The sequence below is a fragment of the Lontra canadensis genome, unplaced genomic scaffold (genome assembly GCF_010015895.1).
Source record: "Lontra canadensis isolate GAN:19392208 unplaced genomic scaffold, GSC_riverotter_1.0 scaffold1, whole genome shotgun sequence".
NCBI lineage: Eukaryota > Metazoa > Chordata > Mammalia > Carnivora > Mustelidae > Lontra > Lontra canadensis.
In genome coordinates this window covers 22,841,161-22,868,917 of record NW_022630995.1, presented here as the reverse complement: position 1 = coordinate 22,868,917, position 27,757 = coordinate 22,841,161, and the positions used below count along the sequence as shown (strand labels likewise).

At 38.9% G+C, this 27,757-nt stretch overlaps 1 protein-coding gene across 4 annotated transcripts in view; it reads right to left on the bottom strand.

Moving 5' to 3' along the window:
- The window catches only part of AASDH (aminoadipate-semialdehyde dehydrogenase), a 37,082-nt gene extending 11,430 nt beyond the window's left edge, over window positions 1-25,652 (bottom strand). For 2 of the 4 annotated variants that reach the window (XM_032851236.1, XM_032851240.1), the window contains exons 1-10: window positions 25,540-25,652; window positions 22,252-22,526; window positions 20,635-20,755; window positions 17,054-17,370; window positions 11,499-11,691; window positions 4,037-4,278; window positions 2,842-2,948; window positions 1,783-1,955; window positions 949-1,141; window positions 248-363 (exon numbers count right to left, since the gene is read on the bottom strand). In XM_032851236.1, coding sequence (XP_032707127.1) covers window positions 248-363; window positions 949-1,141; window positions 1,783-1,955; window positions 2,842-2,948; window positions 4,037-4,278; window positions 11,499-11,691; window positions 17,054-17,370; window positions 20,635-20,755; window positions 22,252-22,481 — 1,692 coding nt within the window. In that variant the 5' untranslated portion in view covers window positions 22,482-22,526; window positions 25,540-25,652. Of the gene's footprint in view, window positions 1-247; window positions 364-948; window positions 1,142-1,782; window positions 1,956-2,841; window positions 2,949-4,036; window positions 4,279-11,498; window positions 11,692-17,053; window positions 17,371-20,634; window positions 20,756-22,251; window positions 22,527-25,539 lie in introns of those variants that run through there. The other 2 variants (XM_032851241.1, XM_032851242.1) reach the window with 2 other exon arrangements.
- Window positions 25,653-27,757: the final 2,105 nt, after the last annotated feature.

The window sequence follows — 27,757 nt, the reverse complement described above, 5'->3', positions numbered from 1 at the left end:
TTGTGATCTCTGTCTGTCAAATAAATAATCTTAAAAAATATAAATAAATTTCTTTATGGGAAACTTAATCTTAGAGAAACTAATCCTTATTTTAATACAGATTGAATAAACAATGATATTATTACTTAACATTTGGGAATTAATAACATTCTCAGAAAAGTTTATCAGCTGTATTAGGATGTTAATAGCCCCAAAAGATAAAATATGACCTCTTTATAATAACAAATTTGTATCTTAAAAGTTGTACCTTCCACAAATACTGTAATTTTTCCCAAAGTTCCTCTTTTCCATTGAGTTTGTACTCAGATTTCAAGTTTAAATAGTTTAAATATATCTTGTTTAACTCCAAAACATCAATTTTGCCTAAAAAGAGAAATTGTTTAAAAATTTCAGTTCAAATCCCATCTCCATTAGTCAGAAGAATCCACACATTTTTCAATGAAAAACTTTGAAATTTTATAGAACATTTTGTAAAAGATAATCAATTCTAAAGAAAGTAGTTCCACACTACCAAGAATGTAATGGGTGGCAAGAAAGGAAGAGTTAATGTGAGTAAAAATGATCCTACTAACTGAACAACTACTGTATTTTGATGTAAATATTAAGTAAAGATGAAATTGGGAAGGCAATATGATCATTAAGAACATATGTTTGAAATCAAAAAGTCTTAGCTAGAATTTCAACTCTACCATTAACCAGCAATGTAATTTTGTGAAAATTACTTAACCTCTTTAAGCCTTATTTTCCGTATCTGTAAATGGGAATTACACTATCCACTCACAGGATTTTCTAGAGATAAAATGAGTTATTTATACAAAGTCCTTAAAAGAGGTCTACCACAATATATGCTAATATTACTTAGAATAGTAAGGATTTTAAAGGCCTTTAAAGTAGTTATGAATTAGTATTCATTTGGCACCAAAACAAATCTGCTTCAAATGATTTTACCATGAGATGTAAATGGTAGAGATTCAATCAACAAGAGTTCATCCGGGATTGCATGACTTGGAAGATGTTTCTGCAGTTCTTTAAAGATGTATTCCTTTACTAACTCATTTTTGGACACCACGAACAGAATTAATTTTTCCTGATTATACCAGGTAACGGCGCAAGACTCCACTTGCTGAAGTCCTTCAGCAACCTATGAGAGAGATTACCCCAATCTGTCAGAGGACATTTAAAAGCAAACTTCCTAAATGCTCAAACTTCTCATGTCTGAAATCAACAGTCAAGTAAAATTGTAAAGTAGCTAGAGACTTAATGACAAAAACCTGACTGCTACTACTGCTATCACCAGCACACTGGGTTCTTCATGTTTTTAAAATAATCACTCTCACAGCAAAGTAAACCATTATTTTCACAGTTATCAAAATCCATTCTGTCACTTATTTAAAATACAACTCTTCTGGGGCGCCTGGGTGGCTCAGTGGGTTAAAGCCTCTGCCTTTGGCTCAGGTCATGATCCCAGGGTCCTGGGCTCCAGCCCCACATTGGGCTCAGCAGGGAGCCTGCTTCCTCCTCCCTCTCTGCCTGCTTCTCTGCCTACTTGTGATCTCTGTCAAATAAATAAATAAAATCTTTAAAACAAAAAAAAAACCTCTCTCTTCACGCTGAGAATAAGGGCTCACTGAATAACCCACACCTATTACTGTAATTAATTACTAATACCAAAAATCTTAGGTTTAAATAACATTAATAGAGAATGCTGGCACAGAAAACTGGTGATGGCTACCTCTAAAACCTACATCTGTTAGTAGAGACTTAATATTTAAAGAATTCTACCTGTTGCACAAGTTCAATGGTAAGACGTTTGCCATGTCGTTTGATCTGACTGTCCTTTCGTCCCAAGAAAAACATCTCTCCATCTTTCACCATCACCAAATCTCCTGTGGCTCTCATTGTGCCAAGTGGTACTGTCATTTCATCATCAAGAAAACATACTCTGTTTCTGCCACCTTCACAAGATATAAACACCAGTGTAATAATAATAATAATAAAATCCATAGAAAATATATAAAGAAACCACCAAATCAAGAACATCTTCAAAAGTTCAGCTACTAAGTTTCACATTTTGAATATTTGTATGAAAAAGGGGCAGCACACTTTTAAATGTTACCTGGTAAAAGTAAATACAATAACCTCAGTAAAATAAAGGAATAAAACAAGAATTATTTCTAAAAAATATATGTGATTAAAAAAAATTCTTAGAGGGGCGCCTGGGTGGCTCAGTTGGTTAAGCAACTGCTTTTGGCAGTCATGATCCTGGAGTTCCGGGACTGAGTCCCGCACTGGGCTCCCCGCTCGAGTGGCAGGGAGTCTGCCTCTCCCTCTGACCCTCTCCCCTCTCATGCTCTCTCTCACTCTTCCTCTCAAATAAATAAAAAATCTTAAAAAAAAATCCTTAGAATACCGACTATAGGGGTATCTGGGTGGCTCAGTCGTTAAGCGCCTTTGGCTCAGGTCATGGTCCTAGGGTCCTGGGACCAAGCCCTGTGTCCTGCTTCTCCCTCTCCCACTCCCCCTGCTTGTGTTCCTTCTCTCACTGTGTCTCTCTCTGTCAAATAAATACATAAAAACCTTAAAAAAATATACTGATTACAGAGAATTTTGGCTATAAATATAAAGGTCCAACTTGCAATTTTTAAATTACTTTTATATCTTCTCTAAGGGTATCAAATATTGTTACCTGAAATAATTATGGTAACACATTAAATGTTTCATGACTGTGAGAATGAAATTAAAAATTATCATCACTGAAAAGAATAGAATAAAATTAACATATCTGATATTTTTCTTGGGGCAAAAAAAGAAGATATTCCCAATCAACAAACGTAAAATCACCTAAAAATACTTGGCCATGGCCCTCTTGAATTGTGAAACCATTAGTATCTCTGACTTCAACTACTGTTCCAAATAGTGGAAATCCCAGTGGTACCGGCAATTCACATCTACGAAAACACAACAACCCAAATCATATTTAAATTTCTCATTTGAATAGAAAATTTTCCAATGTATTTAAATCACATCAAACCAAATAAAGAAAACAAGTTTTGGTTATGCTATAATTCAAAGACGGACAAGAGTAAAAGGTTAGGTGGAAAGGTTATTATAGGTTATTTATTTGTTTAGTCACAAAAAAGTTATAACAGATCTGCAGCACCAGTTATAAGAAAGGTTCTGGATTCCCATCTTAAAATTCTAGATAAAACAGGCACCCAGGTTGCTCAGTTGGTAAGCAACTGACTCTTGATTATGGCTCAGGTCATGATCTAGGGTTGTGAGATTGGGCTCCGTGCTGGGCATGGAGCCTGCTTAAGATTCTCTCTCTCCCAGGGCACCTGGGTGGTTCAGTGGGTTAAGCATCTGCCTTCAGCTCAGGTCATGATCCCACGGTCCTAGGACTAAGCCCCACATTGGGCTCCCTGCTCCGTGGGGAGCCTGTTTATCCCTCTTCCTCTGCCTCTGCCCCCACCCCTTGCGCTCATAAGGCCGTGTTTATAAATCATTTTGGAAATGTACTGAAGCAGCATTACCTTCTTAATGGGGATATCAGTTTTGCTTTAGCAAAAAACTTAAGAAAAATATTAGTTATGCTTTACTGGATAGCTCGCTCTCCCAAATAAATAAAATCTTAAAAAAAAAAAAAAATTCTCGGGGCACCTGGGTGGCTCAGTGGGTTAAAGCCTCTGCTTTCGGCTCAGGTCATGGTCTCAGGGTCCTGGGATCGAGCCCCGCATTGGACTCTCTGCTCAGCAGGGAGCCTGTTTCCCCCTCTCTCTCTGTCTGCCTCTCTGCCTACTTATGAACTCTCTCTCTCTCTGTCAAATAAATAAATAAAATCTTTAAAAAAGTCTCTCTCCCTTCCCATCCTCCATCCTCACTCTCTCTAAAAATATTTTTAAAATAAAAATTCTAGATAAAATAATGTTTCCAAAATTATTACTGCAGTGCCTATCAAAACCATTAATAATAATAATGTTAAGATACTGGAAAAATGCAGTTTCTCTCTAATCTATTTAGTAATTGAAACCCTTACTTTAAAGTAGAATTAAGAAACTTCTCTGGGATCCTGTAAAAAGTTGCCCAACTTGATACCTCTGTGATACCATAAATATTAAATATTTGTGTTTTATTGTCTACTCCTCTCCAGCTTTTGAGAATAGTCAATAATGGAAATGCTTCACCGCCAAGGGCTAATACTCGAAGAGAAGTACTGGCTGATAAAACGGTTGACTTGATAAGCTGAGATCCAAATCTTCTAAGCAAAGTTGGTGTTGCCTGTGAATACATTAAAGATAATTTATTTCCCTTTACTTCTTTAAAAAAGTAAATACCGTAATAATTAGTTCAAAGCTTAACAGCAGGCACCCACATGGAAATTAAGGCCGTGTTTATAAATCATTTTGGAAATGTACTGAAGCAGCATTACCTTCTTAATGGGGATATCAGTTTTGCTTTAGCAAAAAACTTAAGAAAAATATTAGTTATGCTTTACTGGATAGTTTAGACAAGATGTCTTAAACATAAAAAGGACATTTTTTTTAATAAAATCAGTTCATATTTCCTTTCCCATTATCTCTATGTAGAAAGAAGTATATAAAGGATTAAAAAAAAGTTCCTAAACAATATAAAGATCTTTAAAAATAGCTTTAGTAAGGTGTAACTGACATAGAATAAGCATATTTAAAGCATCCATTATAAACTGAGATACAGATACAGAGATACATCAGTGAAACTACCACCATAATCCAAATAATTAATATATTCTTCAGCCCTAAAATTACCTACTTTACCATTGTAATTCTCCCCTTTGACTGGACCCCTTTTCTAGACAACCACTGATCTATCTTCTAATGATCGGCTGGCATTTTCTAGAATTTTCTGAAAATGGAATCAAACATTATGTATTCTGTTTGGACTGGACTTCTTCCACACCATATAAATACTCTGTGATGGGGCACCTGGGTGGCTCAGTGGGTTAAAGCCTCTGCCTTCAGCTCAGGTCACGCTCTCAGGGTCCAGGGATCGAGCCCCACATCGGGCTCTCTGCTCATCGGGGAGCCTGTTTCCCCTTCTCTCTCTGCCTGCCTCTCTGCCTACTTGTGATTTCTGTCAAAGAAATAAATAAAATTAAAAAAAAAAATTCTGTGATGCACCTATGTATTTATGAACTCCCTTTTGGTCTCAGTTCAGGCTGATACAACAAAATACCACAGACTAGATAGGTTACAAACAAAAGAAACTTAATTCTCAGTTCTGGAGGCTTTAAGTCCAAGACCAGGGTGTCAGCATGGTTGGGGTCTGGTAAAAGCCCTCTTTCAAGGTTACAGACTGTCAAGTTGTTGTAGGCTCACATGGTGGAAAGGGCTAGGGAGCTCTGTAGGGATTCTTTTCCAAAAGTACTAATTCCTTTCATGAGGGCTCCACCCTCATGACCAAAGAACTCCCAAGGGCCACACCTCCTCATAGTATAATACATTGTTCATCAGTATTTTAACAAATGATTTGGGGAGGCACAAACACTCAGACTATGAGACTCTTTATTGCTGAGTAGTCCACTGTACAGATTAGGAGTAGTGTTTGCATTTCCATAGAAAATTCTGGATCAGTTTATCAATTTCTATCCCAAAAAGTCCACTAGGATTTTGACAGGAACCATGTTTAATGTATAGATCTTGACAATATTGAGGTTTCAATCCATAAACATTTAACGTCTCTTCATTTATTGAGCTCTTTAATTTCTATCAGTAATGTGCTGGCTTTTTGGTTTTTGTTTTTCCCTGATCACACTGCCTGGAACCACTAGAGTAATGATGGAGAGAGATGACAAAAGGAAACATCCTTGGCTTGTTCCCAATGTTAGGGGGAAAGCATGTGGTCTTTCACCAAATAGGATGTTAGCTGTGGTTTTCTGCAGATGCCTTTCATCATATTGGGGAAATTCTTATTCCTATTTAAGGTTTTATTCTTTATCGCAAGTGTTGGGTTTTGCCAAATACTTCTGCATCTGTTAATATATACCACATAGATAATGAACAAAAAGCATAATTATCAGTGACTTTTGGACTTAAACCAAATGTGCATTCCTGGAATGAATGAATGCCACTTGGTTCTATTTTAAATTTACCAAAATTTGTTTTGTGGTTGAGCATAGAATCTATCCTAGAAAATGTTCAATGTGCTCGCAAAGAATGAATATTCTGCATTTACTGGATGTTGTGTTGTATAAATGGAATTTGGTTGATAATGCTGTTCAAGTCTTCTATATTGTACGTTCTGATTTCTGTCTAGTTTTTCATTCAATTGTTAAAAGTGGGGTATTAAAATTTCAAACTATTGGGTTGCCTAGTTCTCATTTCAACCCTGTCCATTTTGCTTCATGTATTTGGAACCTCATTTTTTGGTGGATATACATTTATTATCGTTACATCTTCTTTATACAACATACTTCTTGATGTACTGACCATTTTATCATTATGTTTTTGTTGCTTTTTTGCTTGTTACTAAGTAGCCTTGTTTAAATCTGTAAAATCTGTCTTCTTGGGTCACCTGGGTGGCTCAGTGGATTAAAGCCTCTGCCTTCAGCTCAGGTCATGATCCCAGGGTCCTGGGATTGAGCCCCGCATCGGGCTCTCTGCTCAGCAGGGAGCCTGCTTCCTCCTCTCTCTCTCTGCCTGCCTCTCGGCCTACTTGTGATCTCTGTCTGTCAAATGAATAAATAAAATCTTTAAAAAAAAAAAATCTGTCTTCTTGGTGATGGGTGGCCACTAATGTCATCACTCAATTGTCCTTTTAAATACGTATTTTTTTTCTAAATTCATTTGAGAGAGCGAGAACATGAGCAGGGTGGGAAGGGTGGGGAGCAGACTCCCAGCTGAGCAAGGAGCCCAATGTGGGGCTCCATCCCAGGACCCTGAGATTATAACCTGAGCCAAAAGCAGATGCTTAACCACCTGAGCCACCCAGGTGCCCCTTAAACATATATTCTTTTTTTCATTTTTAACTCTTACTTCCTACGAGTCACGTTGTGTCTGCATAGTTCAGTAGTGGAGCAGCGATTGGACAGATTGTCCACAGAGATGGATTTGTGTGAACTCAAAGTTTAGGCCATTTTCAAGCCTAATTCAGCTTTTATTTTCCATGGGTCTTTTTGTATCTCTAAAATACATGCACATACCCTCAAGGTCAGCCAGGAATGTACTTGGAACCTCTGGTCTGATTCACAAATGCAGCCTTAGCCAGAATGTGCTTTCCCTCCCTATGACCACAACCTCAAACCAGTGGAGTTTTTAGCCTTCCATGCCGGCCTATATCAATATCATTTCCACAAACAGTGCTTTGGGGCATGGATATAACCTACCATTCCAAACTGAATAAATGCCCTTTTGAGCAGGAGGCCCTGACGGGAAAGTCTGTACTGACTGTGCTGGAGGAGGCAGGGAGAGCAGCTTAGTCTAGAATGCCACGAATTCCATTTTTATGCAAAAAATAACAGTTTTTAAAAACAAACACTTTTAGATAGTTGTAGACTTTTGGTTGATTTCCGAAGTGTTGAGTAGTTGCCTTTGTCAATTTTCTCCAGCTTTATAATTACTTTCTATTAGGGAGAGGACCTGCCAATCTCTTTACTTGACCATAGAAAATTTCCATGTGAATCAAGATTTTTAAATGGTTTCTTTCAATAAAAGCTAGAAGCAGCCCCAATGGACAACTTGAATTTTAATTCAAAGAGATGATTTAAAGTCTTGGTTTATTAAAATATTTAAGTAACAGGATGACCCTACATCCCAGGACAAATTTACTGTTCCAGATTCCTGTCTAGGAATTTAGCACCTAGATTCACTCTCAAGATTCTGGGTTTTTGGTAATAAATTATAATGGCCACCCTACTTAGAAGGCATCCTAAATCAAGTAAACTGTTCCACCAAGGTTTTTTTTTTTTTTTAAAGATTTTATTTATTTATTTGACAGACAGAGATCATAAGTAGGCATAGAGGCAGGCAGAGAGAGAGGAGGAAGCAGGCTCCCCGCCAAGCAGAGAGCCCGATGCGGGGGCTCGATCCCAGGACCCTGGGATCATGACCTGAGCTGAAGGCAGAGGCTTTAACCCACTGAGCCACCCAGGCGCCCCACACCAAGTTTTATCATAAGGAAAATCTCTTGTCAAAATGAAATGCTCTGGACATGCTTGGGTGGCTCAGTTGGTTGGGCATGACTTTTGGTTTCATCTCAGGCTGTGATCTCAGAGTTCTGCTTTGAGCTTGCTGCTTAGCACAGAGTCTGCTTGCCCCTCTCCCTCTGCTCCTCCCCCTATGTGCACATGATCTTTCGTCCTCTCTCATAAATAAGCTCTTAAAAAAAAGAGAGACAGAGAGAGATGATGTAGCCTAATTTCTGGTGCTGAAGATAATTTCAACTTTGAACTCTACTAATAAAGGCACAGCTATGAATATTCCGCAAGACAAAGCAATTGTAACAACTTTCAGATACTCATAAACTGAAATGATAAAATTTAGTGGCAGAATACTAGTCAATATACTTTGTTACCAGATCATCTTAGGCACAGAAAAGTAAGACTTACTAAATAACAGTCAAAACAGAATGTTAAGGTTCCTTTCAAAATTTCTAAGGAAAAATTCACATAAAACTGAAAAACACTATTATGCTGACATTTTGGTAGCTAGCAACCTGAGATTTCACTCTAACTGAATGGTTTCACATTTGTTTATTTATTTATTTTAAGATTTTATCTATTTATTTGACAGAGAGAGAGATCACAAGTAGGCAGAGGCAGGCAGGGAGTGGGGTGGGGTGGGGGGAGGAAGCAGGCTCCCCGCTTAGCAGAGAGCCTGATGCAGGGCTGGATCCCAGGACCCTGAGATCATGACCTGAGCCAAAGGCAGAGGCTTAACTCACTGAGCCACCTAGGAGCCCCAAATTTCACTTTTAAAGGGCATCAAGTTTAATATAACATTGCTACCCAGAGTAGAAAAAAGCCCAAATGTATTTTAGGTTTGTTTAAAAAAAAAAAAAGTAGGACTTTCTTTCCATAAGGTCCTTATTCTTTATTCCTGAAACAAAGTCAGTCTTTAATTTCCTCAAAGACTTAGTCCACTTCACTTTGGGGCCTTTCTCCCCCACAGTAAATCAAGATGTTCAATTTTTTAAACCTTAATAAAGCATGTACTCTCTTTTAAGCTTTTAAGATCCTTGCTTAATATCCAATTAGGGGGCACCTGGCTGGCTCACTTGGTTAAGCATCTGCCCTGGGCTCAGGTCAAGATCCTGGAGTCCCGGGACAAGCAGGGCCCCGCATCAGGCTCCCTGTTCAGTGGGGAGTCTGCTTCTCCCTCGATCTCCCTAGCTCTCAAACACAATCTTAAAATATATCCAATTATGTTTTCAGGTAAGGTTATTATTTGTAAATAAAATCTATATAGGAAGCTTTTAAAGTACAGAATATATATTATATATGTAAAAAAAAAATCCTTGATGACTTCTATTATCCTTTGATAAGAAATCTGACTTTGGAAGGAAAAGATGAACCCAAACAGCAAATGCCTCACTATGACATGAGAGATCCCACAACACTGAATCCCTCTTCAGCACTGCATCTTGTTCATATCGGTGGCCAGGTGTTACAGGCCCTTGGGAGATTAATATACGTAGCTTAGCAATGCCCACTGAGGCCAGGATAGTGGGAGGGAGAGGCTCGCTTTGGCCCTCCATAAATTTGTTCAAGGTAACACATTTCCTCTCCCCTTTCTGAGGAACAGATAGTGCCGCGAGATCTAATTAAAGATTAGCTGTCGGGTACAGGTAGGCCCTTCAGTCTTACTACAGTGCCTTCCCCTACACGTCCCTTTGGTCTATAAAACCTGTAAACTAAGGTCTGGTCTTTGCAGATAATAGCTGTGCCCCTCCACATTGTCGTCCCCCCAATCCCCCCTGTCAGTACTTTACCACGCATGAAACTATTTAAACTGTACGGAGTTGCCTGCTTCGTTTTTTCATCTCAAAGTCCCTTTGCAGTTGGGAGGATACTTTACAGCTCTTCCTCCCCAAACTTCTAACAAGACAGGACATGCCTTATACAGAGGAAACGATAGCCTATCAGCTTGTGTACCTCTCTTCCTTCCTCAAACTCAAAATTTGGGGGTGTCTGGGTGGCACAGTCAGTTAAGTGTCCAACTCAGTTTTGGCTCATGTCATGATCTCACAGTCATGAGGTGGAGCCCTAAGTTGGGCTCCGAGCTCAGTGGGGAATCTGCTTGCAATTCCCTCTCCCTCTCCTGCCTGTGCTCTCTCTCTCTCTCTCTCTCAAATAAATAAATCTTTAAAAACAAAAATAACTCAAATTTGATCTGCTGACAATACTCCAGATTAAGTATTGTGAATTAAATAAAATCACCATGAAACTGTATGTACAACTTGCTGTATTCTCGGATCAGAGTTAGTAAATGTATATACATTTTTCAAAGATTTAGGACCCCAAAAAGGTTAAAACCCACAGCTAAAGTCAATTTATTTGAGACTGTGCTAAAACATTAAGCAAGGGGATCGGATTTAAGGAAACAGAACTCACTGACTTGACACAGAAGGAAATTCTCCTTTCCTTTAGTAACTATCTCTCAAATCTACTTAGATACTTTGCAAATGTTTCCTGAAAACTATACTCCTTGAAGTCGGAAAATAAATTATATTAAAGTCTTGTCAAGCCTGATGGAATGATCGTCATAGATGAGAATTTATATGCATTGATATACCCAGCAAGCTGCAATACTATATTTTATATATATTACACACACACGCACACACACACATATATAATATATATATATATATATATTTTAAGGATGAAAAACTGCCTGGAAACAAATCAGTATCAAATTTTGCCTTTATGGCAGAAATTTAACATCCTCGAGTCTCTTACACTAGATATAAATCTGCTATTTTTATTTTATCATGATTTGCATATAATTTTGTTCATTCTCTTTAGTATCTTTAATCACTTGCAATGTACTATCTTATCTTTAACCACTTGCAATGTAATATCTTAAGGCTTGTATACCAGTCACATACTTTCAGATAAACATTTTTAAAATTTATTTCCATAAGTTACTGTAAAATATATTGATATAAAAAGTGAGAAAATCTAAATTCCTAACTAATTATAATTTAACTTTAACTTTGTGTTTTTCACTAAAAGCTAAAGTTTAAGATAGGAGAAGCAGTGTATCTCAAAAGATTTGAGTGAAGGTCAACTTCCTCTAGCTATTATTGTACCAAATGGATAGTAAAATAATTTTCTAAATAGAATTAACTGATTGTTTTCATTCTCAAGCAAATTAGGTCCATATCATCAGGAGACAACCCATAATAATCTAACAGATTATCATTAACCTACTGTAAAGAACTACAGGAATATAAAATATTCTGTAAGACTTTAAAAATGTTAAATAAAAGCCAAAGCATTTTATTTACCCCCCGAAACGTACCTGCAAAATAGTTACTCTGTGATGGGAAAAGAGAACAGCAGCTAATTTTGATGGAAGCACTTTGACAGAAGTTGGTACAATAAGCAGACAGGCGCCACTTGACAGAGCAACAAATATTTCCACAACAGAAGGATCAAAGGTCAGAGGTGAAGCAAGAAACAAAACATCTTCCTGTGTGACCTCAAAAAGTACCCTAAGGCAAAACAGAATGCAGTTATGAAAAATGTCTAACATTTGGTACTCATATATCCTAAGAAATTATGACCATGAGGTTTCTGGATGTTGGCCAGATTTTTACTCTTTTACTCTTAGATTAACCAAAATGGTGCTATTAATTCCAGAACTCGTCTTTACGAATGTGAGGATTAAAAGCCATTTAAAGCAATATCCACTTCTTTACAGGACATTTTATCATCTGTGATGGGTTTCTGATGTGTTAAGTGTGGCTGGATTAAACCACACTCCCCAGAATTTCCTTTCTAGTATGTTTTGTTAGGGTAAAAAACAAGGGACTCTCTCTCAAGAGCTGGAGGACAGAAGGGAGGCAGCTGCCATTCTGCAGAACACACACCACTCTGTTACTCCATCAAACCCTAAACTAGGTCCTGCCGTGAAGGGATTTTGTAGACAAAGTCCCTACTCAGCTGACTTTAATCAAAAGGGAGATAATCCTGGGTTAACTCAATTTACTCAACTGGGAGGCCTTTTAAAGAGTGTTAGGCCTTCTCTGAAAAAAAGACACAGCATCTGGATCTGCAATTATTCTCCCTTTCCCCTAGATCCTTCCTGACTTGCCTATGAACAAGCACATGCCTATGGGGTTCCAGTTTGCTCCTGATCATTCCTTTCTTTTTTTAAAACATTCTTTTTTTAATTTTTTTTAAAGATTTTATTTATTTATTTGACAGAGATCACAAGTAGACAGAGAAAGCGAGAGGAGGAAGCAGGCTCCCTGGTGAGCAGAGAGCCCGATGTGATTCAGATGCCCCCTGATCATTCCTTTCTATTTACACGACGGACTTCAGTCTTGATTAGCTCCCACAAACATAAGCCAATTCCTTATAGTAAGTCCTTGATATAATCTCCTGGTTCTGCTTTTCTGGTAGAAACTTGACTTACTCTATCCTTCGTATTTAATGATGCCTAACAGAGACCTCCGAGTCACTTTTCCCACTTTTGGCCTTTTCTCTCAGGAGCTGAACAAAGAGCAGAATACATGTAGTTAGGATATTACAGAGTATTAGATAGTTAGTGACAAGCCTATGGCCTTGCTTCATTTTGAACACACTAAACCTACTCTATCTAAAAAGCAAGGATTAGGGGCACCTGGGTGGCTCAGTGGGTTAAGCTTCTGCCTTCGGCTCAGGTTATGATGGCAGGGTCCTGGGGTTGAGCCCCACATAGGGCTGTCTGCTCACCAGGGAGCCCGTTTCCCCTCTCTCTCTGCCTACCTCTCTGCCTACCTGTGATCTCTCTGTCAAATAAATAAAATAAAATCTTAAAAATAAATAAAATAAAATCTTAAAAATCAATAAAGGATTATCTTAGCTTTAAAATATCTTCAAGTATGGTATTGTGGGGACCCACTTGGAACCCCAGAGTTGAGAGGAAGATTACTTTGAACTGAAGACATTTTGGATTTAACAGATGTGGAAAGAGAACCTCTTAGAGCTTCCCTTATATGACTAATCATAAAAACTTCTGGGAAATGAGGTTGCCATAAATTCCTTCTTCGGAGTGAGTTTTATTCCCAGGAAGGAAACTGAGTGAACCTACTATAACTCCCCTCTGCAAGTGACTTTTCTGGCCCTGAAAGTAAATCAGAAAAGGATTTTTAACAGGTGAATAGATTCCATTAAATTCAAGCACAAATAACAATCAAGAAATTTCTATACTTTAAATCAGTCCTTTATCCCTCACTGGGCACATACTTGTTCCCACTTTACACACAATTCCTGCCTCTGCTGGCCCATTGTCTCTCCCACCTACAGTAGATTCCAAATCTGCTCCACTCCCCTCAAGCTCCCTGCGTCTCCACTCCGCCTCACCTCTCATACTCTTCAACATGTGACTTTGCCTAGGAAGTTACTATCCATCAGCTTCCTCTAACATTCCTCGCCCTTCCATCTCAAAGTAGCTTACTCCTGTACAATACTACTTTCTTGATTTTTCAAAAACAATTCTCCCTACCAATTCTCAACCACCAGCCTATTAATGTCTCCCACCTTATTTATTTATTTGACAGAGAAAGAGAGAGTGTGCGCAAACACAAGTAAGGCAGAATAACAAGCAAAAGGAGAGGGAGTAGCAGGTTCCCCACTGAGCAGGGAGCCTGATGCAGGGCTCTATCCCAGAACGCTGGGATCATAACCTGACCGAAGGCAGCCACTTAACCAACTGAGCCACCCAGATGCACCCCCCCCTTTTTTAAAGATTTTATTTATTTTAGAGAGAGAGAGAGAGAGAGTGCACCTGTGTGTGAGGGAAGGGACAGAGGGAGAAGGAAAAAAAATCTCAAGCAGACTCCATACCGAGTGGAGAGCCCAATATGGGGCTCAACCTCGTGACCCTCAGATCACGACCTGAGGGGAAATCAAGAGTGAAACACTCAATTGACTGAGCCACCCAAGTGTCCCAATCTCTCATCTCAAAGATAAACCTATACCCTCCCAGAATTCTTTCTTTCCCATTCAAACTAGCTCTGAGAAATGAATACTTTATTATCTCCATTTTCCTGTTTCTCATTCCCTTATCCCCAGCCTAATACAGTCTGTCTTCAGTCTTGGGCACTCGGAAATCAAGTCACTAAAGACCACATTATCAATTAGAAGACTCCTCTCTGCCTCATGTCACCATTCCCTTCTTCTAGATCTGCACTGCCCAATATGGTAGGCATAAGAAGCATGTGCCTACTGAGCACTGAAAATGCGGCTAATCCTTATTGACATGGGTAAGTGTAAAATACTGGCTAGATTTAAGATAAGCATGAAGAGTATAAAATAACTAATTTTCATATTGATTACATATTGGTATTTTAGATATTCTGAATTAAATAAGATATTGTTGAATTTTCTTATTTCTTTCTACCTTTTTTTTAGGCGGGGAGAGAGAGAAGCAGAGGGAGAAAAAGAATCTTAAGCAAAGCTGGCTCTACAGCCAGCACAGAGCCTGACATGGGGCTCAATTTCACAACTCTGAGATCATGAACTGAGCTAAAATCAAGAGTCAGATGGTTGGGGCGCCTGGGTGGCTAAGTTGGTTAAGCAACTGCCTTCAGCTCAGGTCATGATCTCAGGGTCCTGGGATAGAGTCCTGCGTCGGGCTGCTTGGTCAGCAGGGAGTCTGCTTCTCCCTCTGACCCTCTCCCCTTTTATGTTCTCTCTTGCTCTCATTCTCTCTCAAATAAATAAATAAAATCTTTGAAAAGGAAAAATAAAAGTCGGATGCTTAACTGACTGAGCCACCCGGGCACCCCTCTTATTTCTTTGTATTTTTAAAATGAGGTTGTTAGGAAGTTTTTAATTATATAAAACTTAAAATGACATAAAAATATATATTTGTATATCACAAATATTTGTAGTCACAAAGTTTCTGTATCACTATTTCCTCTTTTGATTTCCTAAGACTACTCTCCCTTAGTTCCCTTCCTCTATTTCCTTCTTTCTTCTTTTTTTTTTTTTAATATTTCTTTTTTTTATATAAGATTTTATTTATGTATTCGACAGAGATCACAAGTAGGCAGAGATGCAGGCAGAGAGAGAGGAGGAAGCAGGCTCCCTGCCAAGCAGAGAGCCCGACTCGGGGCTCGATCCCAGGACACTGGGATCATGACCTGAGCCGTAGGCAGAGGCTCAACCCACTGAGCCACCCAGGCGCCCTCCTTCTTTCTTCTTAAACTGAGAATTGACCTTTATAGAGATTTTTCATTTCCTGATGAGCAAACCAAATTCTACAATGCTGTAAGAATGAGCTTAATGAAATCCAAATCTTTTCACATCTACTGGATTTAAGTGCAAGATTCTTCAACTGGGCATAACGGGCTCCTGCCCCTCAGGTCACATGGCTCCTGCCCTCCCACTCCTTCCTCAGCTCTGCCCTGTGACACGCTAGCAAGCCAAACCCCTCCTTTCTCCCACACTTCTGCCAGGAATACACTTCCTTCTTATTAATAACTTAGAAGCAAAGCATCAACTATCATTTGTTTGCTCCCTGTTTGGCTCCAGGTCTGGATCAGAGAGTGAAGTCCTAACCTGCAAAGAACTAAAGTTCAGATATAGCCAAAACAAGAGACCCAATTACTTATGACTATCAATTTAGGAACAAGAGTTCTAAAAAACAGGAACATCTCAGTGGCTCAGTTGGTTAAAGTGTCTGACTCTCAATTTTGGCTCAGGTCATGATCTCAGGTCATGAGACTGAGCCCCACATCATGCTCCGCACTCAGCCGGAGTCAGCTTGAGAGTCTCTCTCCCTCTCTCTCTGCTCCTCCTACCCACTCGCATGCTCTCTCAAATAAATGAATCTATCTTTAAAAAAATAGTTATAGGGGTTCCTGGGTGGCTTGGTGGGTGAAGCCTCTGCCTTCAGCTCAGGTCATGATCTCAGGGTCCTGGGATCGAGCCCCGACTTGGGCTCTCAGCTCAGCTTCCCTCTCCCCTCTCCCTGCCTCTCTGCCTACTTGTGATCCCTCCCTGTCAAATAAATAAATAAAACCTTTAAAAATAAATAAATAAGAAAATAAAAAATAGTTATAATGAACAGAGATTAAAATTTCTTCCTTGAGGGGGCACCTGGGTGGCTCAAGTCACTTAAACGTCAGCCTTCAGCTCAAATCATGATCCCAGAATCCTGGGATCCAGCCCAGTGTTGGGCTCCCTGCTCACCGGGGAATCTGCTTCTCCCTTCCCCTCTACTCCTCCCTGCCGCTTGTGCTCGCTTGCTCTCTCTTGAATTCTTTAAAAATAAATAAATAAAAATTAAATTTTTCCTTTGGGGTGCCACCAACTGGCTCAATTGGTAGAACATGCAACTCTTGATCTTGGGGTGATGAGTTCAAGTCCCACATCAGGGGGAGAGTTTACTTAAAAAAATGTTTTTGGGATGCCTGGGAGGCTCAGTTGGTTAAGTGTCTGCCTTCAGCTTGGGTCATGATCCAACAGTCCTGGGAATGAGAACCCCACATCAGGCTCTCTGCTCAGGGGGAAGCCTGCTTCTCCCTTTCCTACTGCCCCTGCTTGTGCTCTCCCGCTCTCTGTCAAGGAAATACATGAAAATCTTTTAAAAAATGTTTTTTCTGGGGTGCCTGGGTGGCTCAGGGGTTAAAGCCTCTGCCTTCGTCTCAGGTCATGATCCCAGGGTTCTGGGATCAAGCTCCAAATCGGACTCTCTGCTCGGCAGGGAGCCTGCCTCCCCCTCTCTCTCTGCCTGCCTCTCTACTTGTGATCTCTCTCTCTCTCTCTGCCTGTCAAAATAAATAAATAAGAAATCTTTTAAAAAAAAGTTTTTTCTCCTTTAAAATACAAGTTTTGAAGAAGGATTTGAAGAACAGAACTCACCGAAAATGTTGGATGTTTGGCACTATACATTCATGAGGGACTCTGACAATCTTAGGTATCCCCGTAGTGCCGGATGTATGGAGAACATAGGCCAAGCAATGCTTTAACCTCACATCCATGTGCTCTTCTGACTTTTCTTCGTTGCTGTTCCCAGAATTTGTGCTATTTGTCATTTTTTCTTTTTCATATTTCTGTTTTCTGTTCTTTAGCATCAAGCTCACTTCAACATTTTTCCAGTGAAGCCTGAAGAGTACGAGGTCATTATGTTCTTTAAGTGTATCATAATTCAATAATGTTTCGTAGTAAGATTTGAATTTCTGTTACATGGGAAACAAAGTTCATAATATTAATATGTTAAAAAACATTCTTTTTTACATAGAAGTAATACAAAGTATTAATTTACTCCTTTCCTTCAACATGGTTTTGAGTACTTCTATGTAACAAGGGATTAAAAAAAATTAGAAACCTGTAAGAATATAGTGCTTTCCTTACTTTCAACATCACCTTCAAAATAAAAAGACATATGGGCTCCTGGGTGGCTCAGTGGGTTGAGCCTCTGCCTTTGGCTCGGGTTATGATACCAGAGTCCTGGGATCAGGTCCCACATCGGGCTCTCTGCTTGGCGGGGAGCCTGCTTCCTCCTCTCTCTCTGCCTGCCTCTTTGCCTACTTGTGATCTCTGTCTGTCAAATAAATAAATAAATAAAAATCTTAAAAAGTAAAAATAAATAAAAATTAAAAAATAAAAAGACATAAAAACATACAACGGTAGGGCAACTGTGAAAATGAATATAGTTGAAATGTTAATGGGAACAGAGGAGACTGAATTTAACTCTGGAAAGTCTGAAATTGCTACATCATATGTAATGTCTGGGTTATAAGTAGCTTTGGTCCAAGTAAAGAGGGGTACTTTATTAGGCAAATAGCTAATGCAGAGTACATGATCCAAGAAAACTAGTATTATGGAGAATGTTAACCACTCCAGTGAGTTGAAGAATTGGGGGAGAGGGAGAACGTGAGTAGAAGAGATGCTATCCTTAATAACTCTGTATACTCAATACTGAAGGTTTTACACTATAACCTATAAGCAATGAGATCCAGCTGAAGGTGGCAACTGCATAAGCTAGACTTTACTCCATCAAGGACAGACTAATAAGACTTTCAATAAGTGAGAGTCGTCTAATGAACCTTTTGCAACAACTGACATATGATATATAGGCCTGAACTAGTCCATTGCAACAAGAGTGGACAGAGAGAGCCCATGAGTTAGAGTCAATAAGGATCGTATAACTTTCCGGATAAGGAGTGAGCATAAGAAGATTGCGGAGTTTCTGGCTCAGATATTTGGTAGGTGGAGACAGATTAATACAGATTTACTGAATTTGGATAAAAAGATGCTACATTCAATTTTTGCATGCTAAAAGTGAGGTTCCTTTGAATACACCTTTTTAGGTTGACAAAAAGCAGCTTAATGAAACTTTTCACATCAAAGAAATTACTATAAAGGAGATAAATGAGAGAAAAATAAGAAATGAGAGAAAAAGGTCACAACGTAGGAGCCTATAGTGTTTTGTTCGTTTGTTAAGTATATTAAGGATCAGGTATGGTGTGACCTGCTTTCCTGTTTGACAAAACATTTGTCAAAACTCATTAAAATATACACATAAAATTGGTGATTTTTATATGTATATTAAATCTCAATAACTGATTTCTAAAAGATGTGTAGGTCATGAAAAAATTTTTTTAAAAGGGCAGGGGAGCTGTTCTAGATGAAAGGATATTAAGGAAGTATGAGAAGTGGATGTATTCTATGATCTTTGACCAGATTTTGAATCCCTCCCCACAAAAAGCTAAAAGGATATTTTGGGGGAAAATGTGAAATTTAAATATGACTATATTAAAATCTATCAATGCTAAAAAGAAAAACATAAGAAAATATGTGTATGATACTGTACTATACTGTGTTTATTAAAAAAGTGTAAGTGAACCTGCAGAGTTCAAACTTGTGCTGTCCTAGTGTCAACTGTGTATTGTAAGCAGCTAGAAGGCAAGAATCAGGTCTCGGGCTTCTTTCGCACACTAATGCCCTCCCAAACAACTTGTTGTAGGGTTTCTCAATCTCAACACTACTGACATTTTGGACCAGATAAATCCTTGTAAGGGACAATACAATCTTTTAAAAAAATAAAGTCATGGAATATTAAGCAAGGTACTTTCTAGGGGATTTTCCTTTTTTTTTTTTTTTAAGATTTTATTTATTTATTTGACAGACAGAGATCACAAGTAGGCAGAGAGGCCGGCAGAGAGAGAGAGGGAAGCAGGCTCCCTGCTGAGCAGAGAGCTCAATGCAGGGCTCAATCACAGGACCCTGAGATCATGACCTGAGCCGAAGGCAGAGGCTTAACCCACTGGGCCACCACCCACGTGCCCCTTTAGGGGATTTTCTATGTGCCCAACTCCTTATAAGCAGTTAGAAAGAATACCTGATACTGACAATTCTCACACCAATCACCTTTTTAAAAAACTTTCACCAAGGTTAAGAAAAATCAATGTCCCATCCCCATTTTAGTTTTGCTTACATCAAAAAAATAACCAATTTCTTGTCTAGACATGAACAGATTTAGAGAATATTTATCAACCCATTATATGTAGCCTATTATACCTCAGTTGTCTTTTTCTAGAGACTTTAATACCCGTGATTCTCTAGGAAGTCCTTCATACATCTCAAGCTCTTGATATTTTTTGTTCTATATACAGATGGAGATGTACACACACACAGATACATAGGTGGAATGCACTTCGGTTCCCTCAAATATAAATTGGTTCAGATAGAAAAAGGGTAAAAACAAGCTACATTATGTTCTATAATGTTCTATTTCTCTTGGGTAAAAAGAACATTTTACAAATAAATAATAAAACATGGGATGCATCTTGATGAACACCTAACACCAAATATTACCCATAAAGCAGTTTTCCTAGGCTAGGTATCTGGCTGGCAGTCATTTAAAAAATTAAAAAATTAATTTAATTTTCCAGAGAAGTCTAAGTGCTAATCTCTTTTTCAAAATTTAAGCCTGGTTATAATTCTTTAATGTTGCTGACTACTGTAAATTGAAACATTTATCTTTTAAATCTGTGGCAAGTTTTACAAAATTTTCCTAGTATAGAAACAACTTTGGAAAGGGAAAGGAAATTTGAAACAATGCAGTACCTTAGTATACATCTAGAACATACGTTCATAGAGCAGTGTTTCTCAACAGAAAGTAGGGGATAAAAGGTGCCTCCAGGAGACATCTGGTAATTTCTGAAGACAATTTTGGTTGTCACAACTCATGGGGGTTAGGGGGAGCAGTGCTACTGGCATCCAGGGGGTGGAAACCAGGAATGTTACTAAAACAACCTGTAATATACAGGACACTCCTCACAACAATTACCCAAACCAAAAATGTCAACAGTGCTGAGATTGAAAAACTGTAGCTAGAAAAGCCGGATATGGAAAGATTTTCGGACAGACACATCAGGTCTTCAACTGAAAGATAAACACATTTTTTTAAAAACCCCAATTTAAATACACACACTTACATTAATTTGCTGTTTTTCAACAAGAATATAACTTAGATTACATTTTTTCATAAAATGAGTTGATAATGCTGGTGGTGAATCTGGATCAACGGGAGCATAAGCAGCAGGGACTTGGAGAATTCTAAAGAGATAGTTCAGAGTCAGCATAGAAGATCTGCTGAAAGTCATCTTTAAGTATTTCAATTTCTCTATGTACTTTACTATTGACTATATCAGAATTGCCCAGTATTTTTGTTGACACATATTTGGTTATAGTTATTTTTATTTTGTCTTTAAGAGAGAATATCCACTATTAAATTATCACTTAATATATAGAAATCCAAGATTTTTTAAAGCTAATGTATTAAGTACAATATACCTGGTTAACATCACTACTAAAATACCAAATAATAGTAGAGTCTTCTTTCTTATCTATAATAACGTACGGTAAATATCCACATGTAACGTACGAGTATGCAGATTAATACCATCTATACTACAAATAACATTTCACCAAAACCAGGAAACCTTGGGCGGGGGGGGAACAATTTTAAAATTGATTTTTAAGTGGCAATAAGATCCAAAATCAGTTAGTTGTTTTAACTAAAAGTACTTTGAGGTAGGGGGACCTGGCTGGCTCAGTCAATAGAACATATGATTCTTGATCTTGGGGTTGTGGGTTTGAGCCCCACTTTGATATAGAGATTACTTCAAGATAAAACTTTTAAAAAGTATATGTAGGTATATATACTTAGCGGTATTATTTTGGGGACAATAGATTTTTGTAGGAAATTATCAATAAAATTTGTCAATGATTGGATGAAAGTAAAATTTTTTTAAAAATTAATTTTTTGCTTTATATTTATACAATTAATCTACTAACACACACCCCATGGGATGAATATCAACTTTTCTAATTTTTTAGCAGCTCTTATTTACTGCAGAACCTAGTACAGAAATCACTATGTAAGGATAACATTCTAGAACAACTCAATGAACATTTTGCAAATGATCATTTGAATCAGTGTCTTCCTCAGCTCATAGCTCAGTTTTTATGAACCATCATCCAAAACTCTCATTTATTCATTCATTCACTTACTAAATACCCGAGTACCTAAAACTTTCTCTCAGGGGGAAAAAACCAGTTACACTATTTCTGAAACACTTGTTTTCTTTGATATAACAGAATTTACGACTGTTTTCTTTATGACTGTTTTCTTTTAGCAGACAAAAGAAGCCCTTATATTTTGGAGATATATAAGTATTCTATTAGCGAAAACTTCTGGTTTCTCCTAAATAAACTCATATTAACTTTAATGATTAAAAGTAATCTTGGGGTATGGGTGCCTTGGTGGCTCATTCAGTTAAGCATCTGCCTTCAGCTCAGGTCATGATCCCAGGGTTCTGGGACCCCCTCCCTGTTTCCCTTGCTTGTGCTTACGTGCTCTGTCAAATAAATAAATAAAATCTTTAAAAAACAATAATTTGGGGGTAAATATGAATTCCATCAGCTTATAATCGAATAAGCAATACATAAAAATAAAACAGTAAACAGAATATTAAGTTACAACATATTCTGTGTATTAAAGAATTATAAATTCGGTTAGAAAACTAAAACTTTAATATTAAAACAATTACCCTAAAATCCAAGAGGGTAAGTTTATCCCAGGATGGCAGTAGAGACCAACTTCCCGAATTCCTTGAAAGTCACAGTGTAATTGCAGGAAATTTGATAATTCTGAGGCAACAGTAACCACAGTCTCATAGGTATAATAAACTGGAGGCTGGCTGTTACACTCATCAAAACATACAGCTATTTTATCTGAATAAATGGAGGCAGCCTGATGCACCAGTTCTTGAAGAGGCATTTCACTGAAGTTTCTCCAAGCATCACTGGTAGCAGAGAACTCCACCTACATACAGAAATATTATGGGAACAGAGAATTTTAGGGAACCTGGTAGGACGAGAAAGGGAGAGGGAAACTTCTATATAAATCATTCTTCACAAAAATAAATATATCAAAAACATAATTAATCTCGGAGCCCAGGAATGATCTGTGGTGAGACAGAGTGGTTGAAAATTAATCTGATACCACTGACCTAACACTGGGTCAGTGCTGGAAGAAAATTTGGGAGAGGAGTGGTATACACAGGGGAGAAAAAAACGGGTAAAAATGTAGTCTCTCTCGACTGCCCACAATAGGAAAAAACAAAAAAACTAACCAATAAAACTCAAATTAAAGCACTACCTGCGGAGCACCTGGGTGGCTCAGTGGGTTAAAGCCTCTGCCTTCCGCTCAGGTCATGATCTCAGGGACCTGGGATCAAGCCCCGCATCCGGCTCTCTGCTCCGCAAGCAAGGAGCGTGCTTCTCCATCTCTCTCTGCCTGCCTCTCTGCCTACTGATCTCTCTCTATCAAATAAATAAATAAAATCTTAAAAAAAAAAAGCACTACATGCTTATTTTTTTATTTTTTTGGTCATCATCCCAGATTAAGGCAAAGTGGTTAAAATCCTGCACACTGTCTTTGAAAAGACTAATGGGAATAAACTGTGCTTTTAGGAACTGAACTTAAGTGACAGCACAATAAACCCTTGACAGAAAAAAGAAAAGAACTACCTACATCCACCCAATTTTAGTCCACTATATATAAACTATATTATTTATTATAATATTTCAGAGATCACAAATAGTCGCTTTTATAAATGCTGAATAACCTCTTTATTCTCTACATTTAAATTCCCAATAAATTCATTTAAACTACAGCATTACAACTCAAAGCATTCTACCAATATTCTCTGGACTTCAATAAAAATATAAAGATTTTAAACAGTATTTCATCAAAAAAAATTTTAGGGATCATCGGTTAAGAAATAACTGCTAGAGGATGCCTGGGTGGCTCAGTTGGTTAAGCGGCTGCCTTCGGCTCAGGTCATGATCCCAGCGTCCTGGGATCGAGTCCCACATCAGGCTCCTTGCTCGGAAGGGAAACTGCTTCTCCCTCTGCCTCTGCCTGCCTCTCGGCCTACTTGTGATTTCTCTCTCTCTCTGACAAATAAATAAAATCTTAAAAAAAAAAAAAAGAAAGAAAGAACTGCTAGTATTTCCTTGAGATAAAAGTGATTTTCTTCTCCTCTGTGAACTCCTTTCCATATTTCAAAAGCAAGATTTACGAAGTAGCCTAGTTTTTTTCTTACTTGCTTATACATATTTGAACTGATTGATTCAAAATAAAATAAACTTTTATCTATATAATTTTATTTATATGAATTAAGGGCGCCTGGGTGGCTCAGACTGTTGAGCGTCTGCCTTCGGCTTCGGTCATGATCCCAGGATCCTGGAATTGAGTCGCGCATGGGGCCCCCTGCTCAGCCGGGAGCCTGCTTCTCCCTCTCCCTCTGCCTCCCCTGGCTTGTGCTCTCTCTGTCAAATAAATAAAATCTTTAAAAAAATTGTATATGAATTAGAAAATAGAACATTCCTAACGAGTGCAAAATGAACCAACCACCATTAAGACCCATAAGGTTTGAAAATGCTAGGATATCTAAATACAAAATTAGAAATCTAACTGTAGTGTAGTTTTTAATAAGCATTTCTATATTCTCTGCTGTAATGTACAAGATAAAAAGATTGAATTTTTCCTCATACACACAAATTGGATAAAGACTGTTCATAGCATGCATTAATTATGCCAAATACATTTATTACAGGAGGTACAGTCAGTACAGATCTCCCATCACTCTCTCCTGCTATCAGTAACAAATTGCTCACATTATAAGGCATTTTCACAAAAATGTTATACTGTATGTATACTGTATGTATAAAATGTTATACTGTATGTATCCCCCCCAAATGCATTTTTAATGCAAAAACAATTACAGCAGTTAAGTATTTTTCACATGAGGACATTCTGATTATTATACTCCAAAATACTTAACATCAAAGGGGAAAGATTATAAAGCTTAAACTTTTAAAAAATACTTTCATCGCAAATTGCAAAACTCACCACACATATCTATATAATTCAGATGTTTTTATACTTTTAACTGCCAGTTCCCTGGTGGCTGCTACAGAAACTTAAGGCAAGATCTATTATGTGAGGTTTTTTTATCAATCAAATACATTCTCTCCAATGAAAAAAATATATACTTATTCGACTCCCAAACATTTCTGAGACCTCCCCTCACGGAGGGGAGCAAATCTGGTAAGCAGATTTTGTATGTAATGCATATTCGCTACTTCATTTACAACAGTAGACGCTATTAAGTTACCAAAGGTCTTAAGAATGTCAACAAATTCTCCTGCTCCAAGGGTTCTCTTCCTAGCTTATCAGTTACTTTATTTTTTTTAAAGATTTTTTATTTTATTTATTTGACAGACAGAGATCACAAGTAGGCAGAGAGGCAGGCAGAGAGAGAGGGGGAAGCAGGCTCCCTGCTGAGCAGAGAGCCCCATGCGGGGCTCGATCCCAAGCCCCTGAGATCATGACCTGAGCCAAAAGCAAAGGCTTAACCCACTTAACCCACCCAGGTGCTCCTATCAGTTATTTTAAAAAGACAGTTAAATAATCTAGAAACGTTATTGTGCTGCCTCCATTGGCTTCTTAATTTACATTCTGCAATGACATTTAGTAACAATGCACTCTGTAGCTCCCAAAACACTTTCGTTCGCTCTTCCAAACAGTAGAGCAGATTTATATCTTTCAGAACGAAGCGGCAAAGGGTCTGAGTCTGGGTATCTCCGGAGAGATCACACAGATGAGTTCAGCCTCTGCACGCCACCAAACTGGCAGACGCCACTGTCACATCCCGGACGAGGCGGTGGCCCTGAGGCTGAACGAAGCTGCACACCCAGCCTGTAAGCCTCCCCCTACTTCAGTTCCCTCACACAGGTCCCCGCTGGATGCAGCTTCCTGCGAGACTCACTCAGAAGGCCTGAGGACGGCGACAGAGGCTTTAGCCCATCCGGACCTTCCAAAAGACCGAACCCAGCATCTCCCCCAACACACGTGAAAGCAGCCATTACCCACAAGCCGTAAAGCTTACCCGCCGCACGGGCAGCCGGGATCTGAGAGGCACCGGCTCTCGCGTGATCTTCTGCGTCGCTGTATTGACGTCAGCTGAAGCGACCGAGGGCTGATAGTGTCTCGCTGCCCTGCCCCCTCCGGATGATCTTGCGGCAACCTGGAAGGAGATCTGGCAGTGCTTCTGCCTACTGCGCTCAACTCTGACACCTGTTGTTGTCACGCTGGATTTTGGACAGGGTTTGCCAAGACTTTGGAGCTGACCAGCTTAGAATCATGCCCTTTCATACTTAAACTCGGGTGAGATACTTTAATTTGAAACCGCCCTCTCCTTGTCCACAAAGTGGAGAGAAAGATACTGTCTAGGCTTGATGGGAAGGAAGGTGATATAGCGGTGAAATGCAATAGTAAATGGACTTAATCTATCTGACATTTTCTGAGAGTAGAAGTAGAGTTTGGAAGACTGAGCGCCGTGATGAACCCTGCAAAGGAGGTCCCTGTTATAATTAGGCTGACATTTTAATTGCAAGAGATTTAAACGATGACTAAGAAATTCTCATTGTACAGTAGTCGCAATAAAATAGGTTGGGGCGGGGGAGAGAGTTACCTAAGCTATATGCCTGAATAATAATTGATTTCCAAGTTATTACAGTTGGAGACATGTAAACTATTACAGGTGTCAAGGGAAACAATAAATGTTATTTTTAAGCTACTCTGCAATAGCAGAGATGAAGTGATCAGGTTTTTTAAATTTTTGCTTAAGGACTGAGAAGACCGCCCGGTATTGACTATATATGAAAAGTCATGGGACATCCTCCTGTCCTTAGGGGTCAGTGGCAAGAAACTATCAGTAAGCCAAGCAAAAGATAGATGCATCCTCGCACAATGGTTTCACACGGATGTACCACAGCCTACTCAAACTATTGGGGGGGGGCGGTGTTGTCCCCATACGTTTCTGTATTCGAGAATAACACCATCATCCAGCCAGCAAAGAAACCTAGATACCACCCTCGCCTTTTTCTTTACCCTCCTATATCCAATCAGAGCCTGTCTCCACTCAAAGTCAGCTGACTACATCAGAATCACCTGTGATGATGTTAAACAAAGATTCTAGATTCGTGGACCTCCATCCCCATAGGTTCTCAGTAAGTTTTCTACTGAGGGGCCTACAATCTGCGTTTTTAAAATGCTCACATCTTCATTTCTGCTACTGCTACCTTAGTTCAGGTCTTCTTGGTCAGCTTTTCCCTAAAGCCTGTCTAGCCTCGCTTGGCTCTAACTCTGCATTGCCGCTAGAGGGATGTTGGTTTTATTATAAAATTTCAACTTGGAGAGTAATGATATATTTTTTTTAAGTTTTTTCCCCTTGTACAATCTACTTTTTTTTTTTTCTTCTGTTGGTTTTGGACACTACCTTTCACATGAGAGGCTTCCTGGGGTATCTGGTAGTCGTGAATTACCTGCGCATATTTAAAAGTGAGACATTTGGGACGCCTGGGTGGCTCAGTTGGTTAAGCGGCTGCCTTCGGCTCAGGTCATGATCCCACGGTCCTGGGATTGAGTCCCGCATCAGGCTCCTTGCTCGGCAGGGAGCCTGCTTCTCTTGATGCCTCTGCCTGCCGCTGTCTTCTTGTGTGTACTCTCTCTCTCTCTCTCTGACAGATAAATAAATAAAATCTTAAAAAAAAATAAAAGTGGGACATTTGACTTGATTGGAAACAGTCTGTAGGACAAGTTTGTTGAAAATCAAGTTGAGAGAAAAGAGCTTGGTGTATGTTTGGGGGTGTGTGTCTCAGAATTGAGTATAAAATTTATCACTTAATTCTATTTCAGGTTTCTAATGTCCTCCAATATGAAGACATTGTTTTAGGGGCGCCAGGGTGGCTCAGTTGGTTGAATGTCCAACTCGACCTCAGCTCAGGTCTTAATCTCAGGGTTGTAAGTTCAAACCCTGCATTGGGCTCCATGCTGGGTGAGGAGCCCACTTAAAATTAAGGGACACCTGGGTGGCTCAGTCAATTAAGAGTCCACCTTCAGCTCAGGTCTTGATCCCAGGGTCCTGAGGGCTCCCTGCTTAGTGGGGAGTCTGCTTCTCCCTTGTCCCCCCGCCACTGGTCATG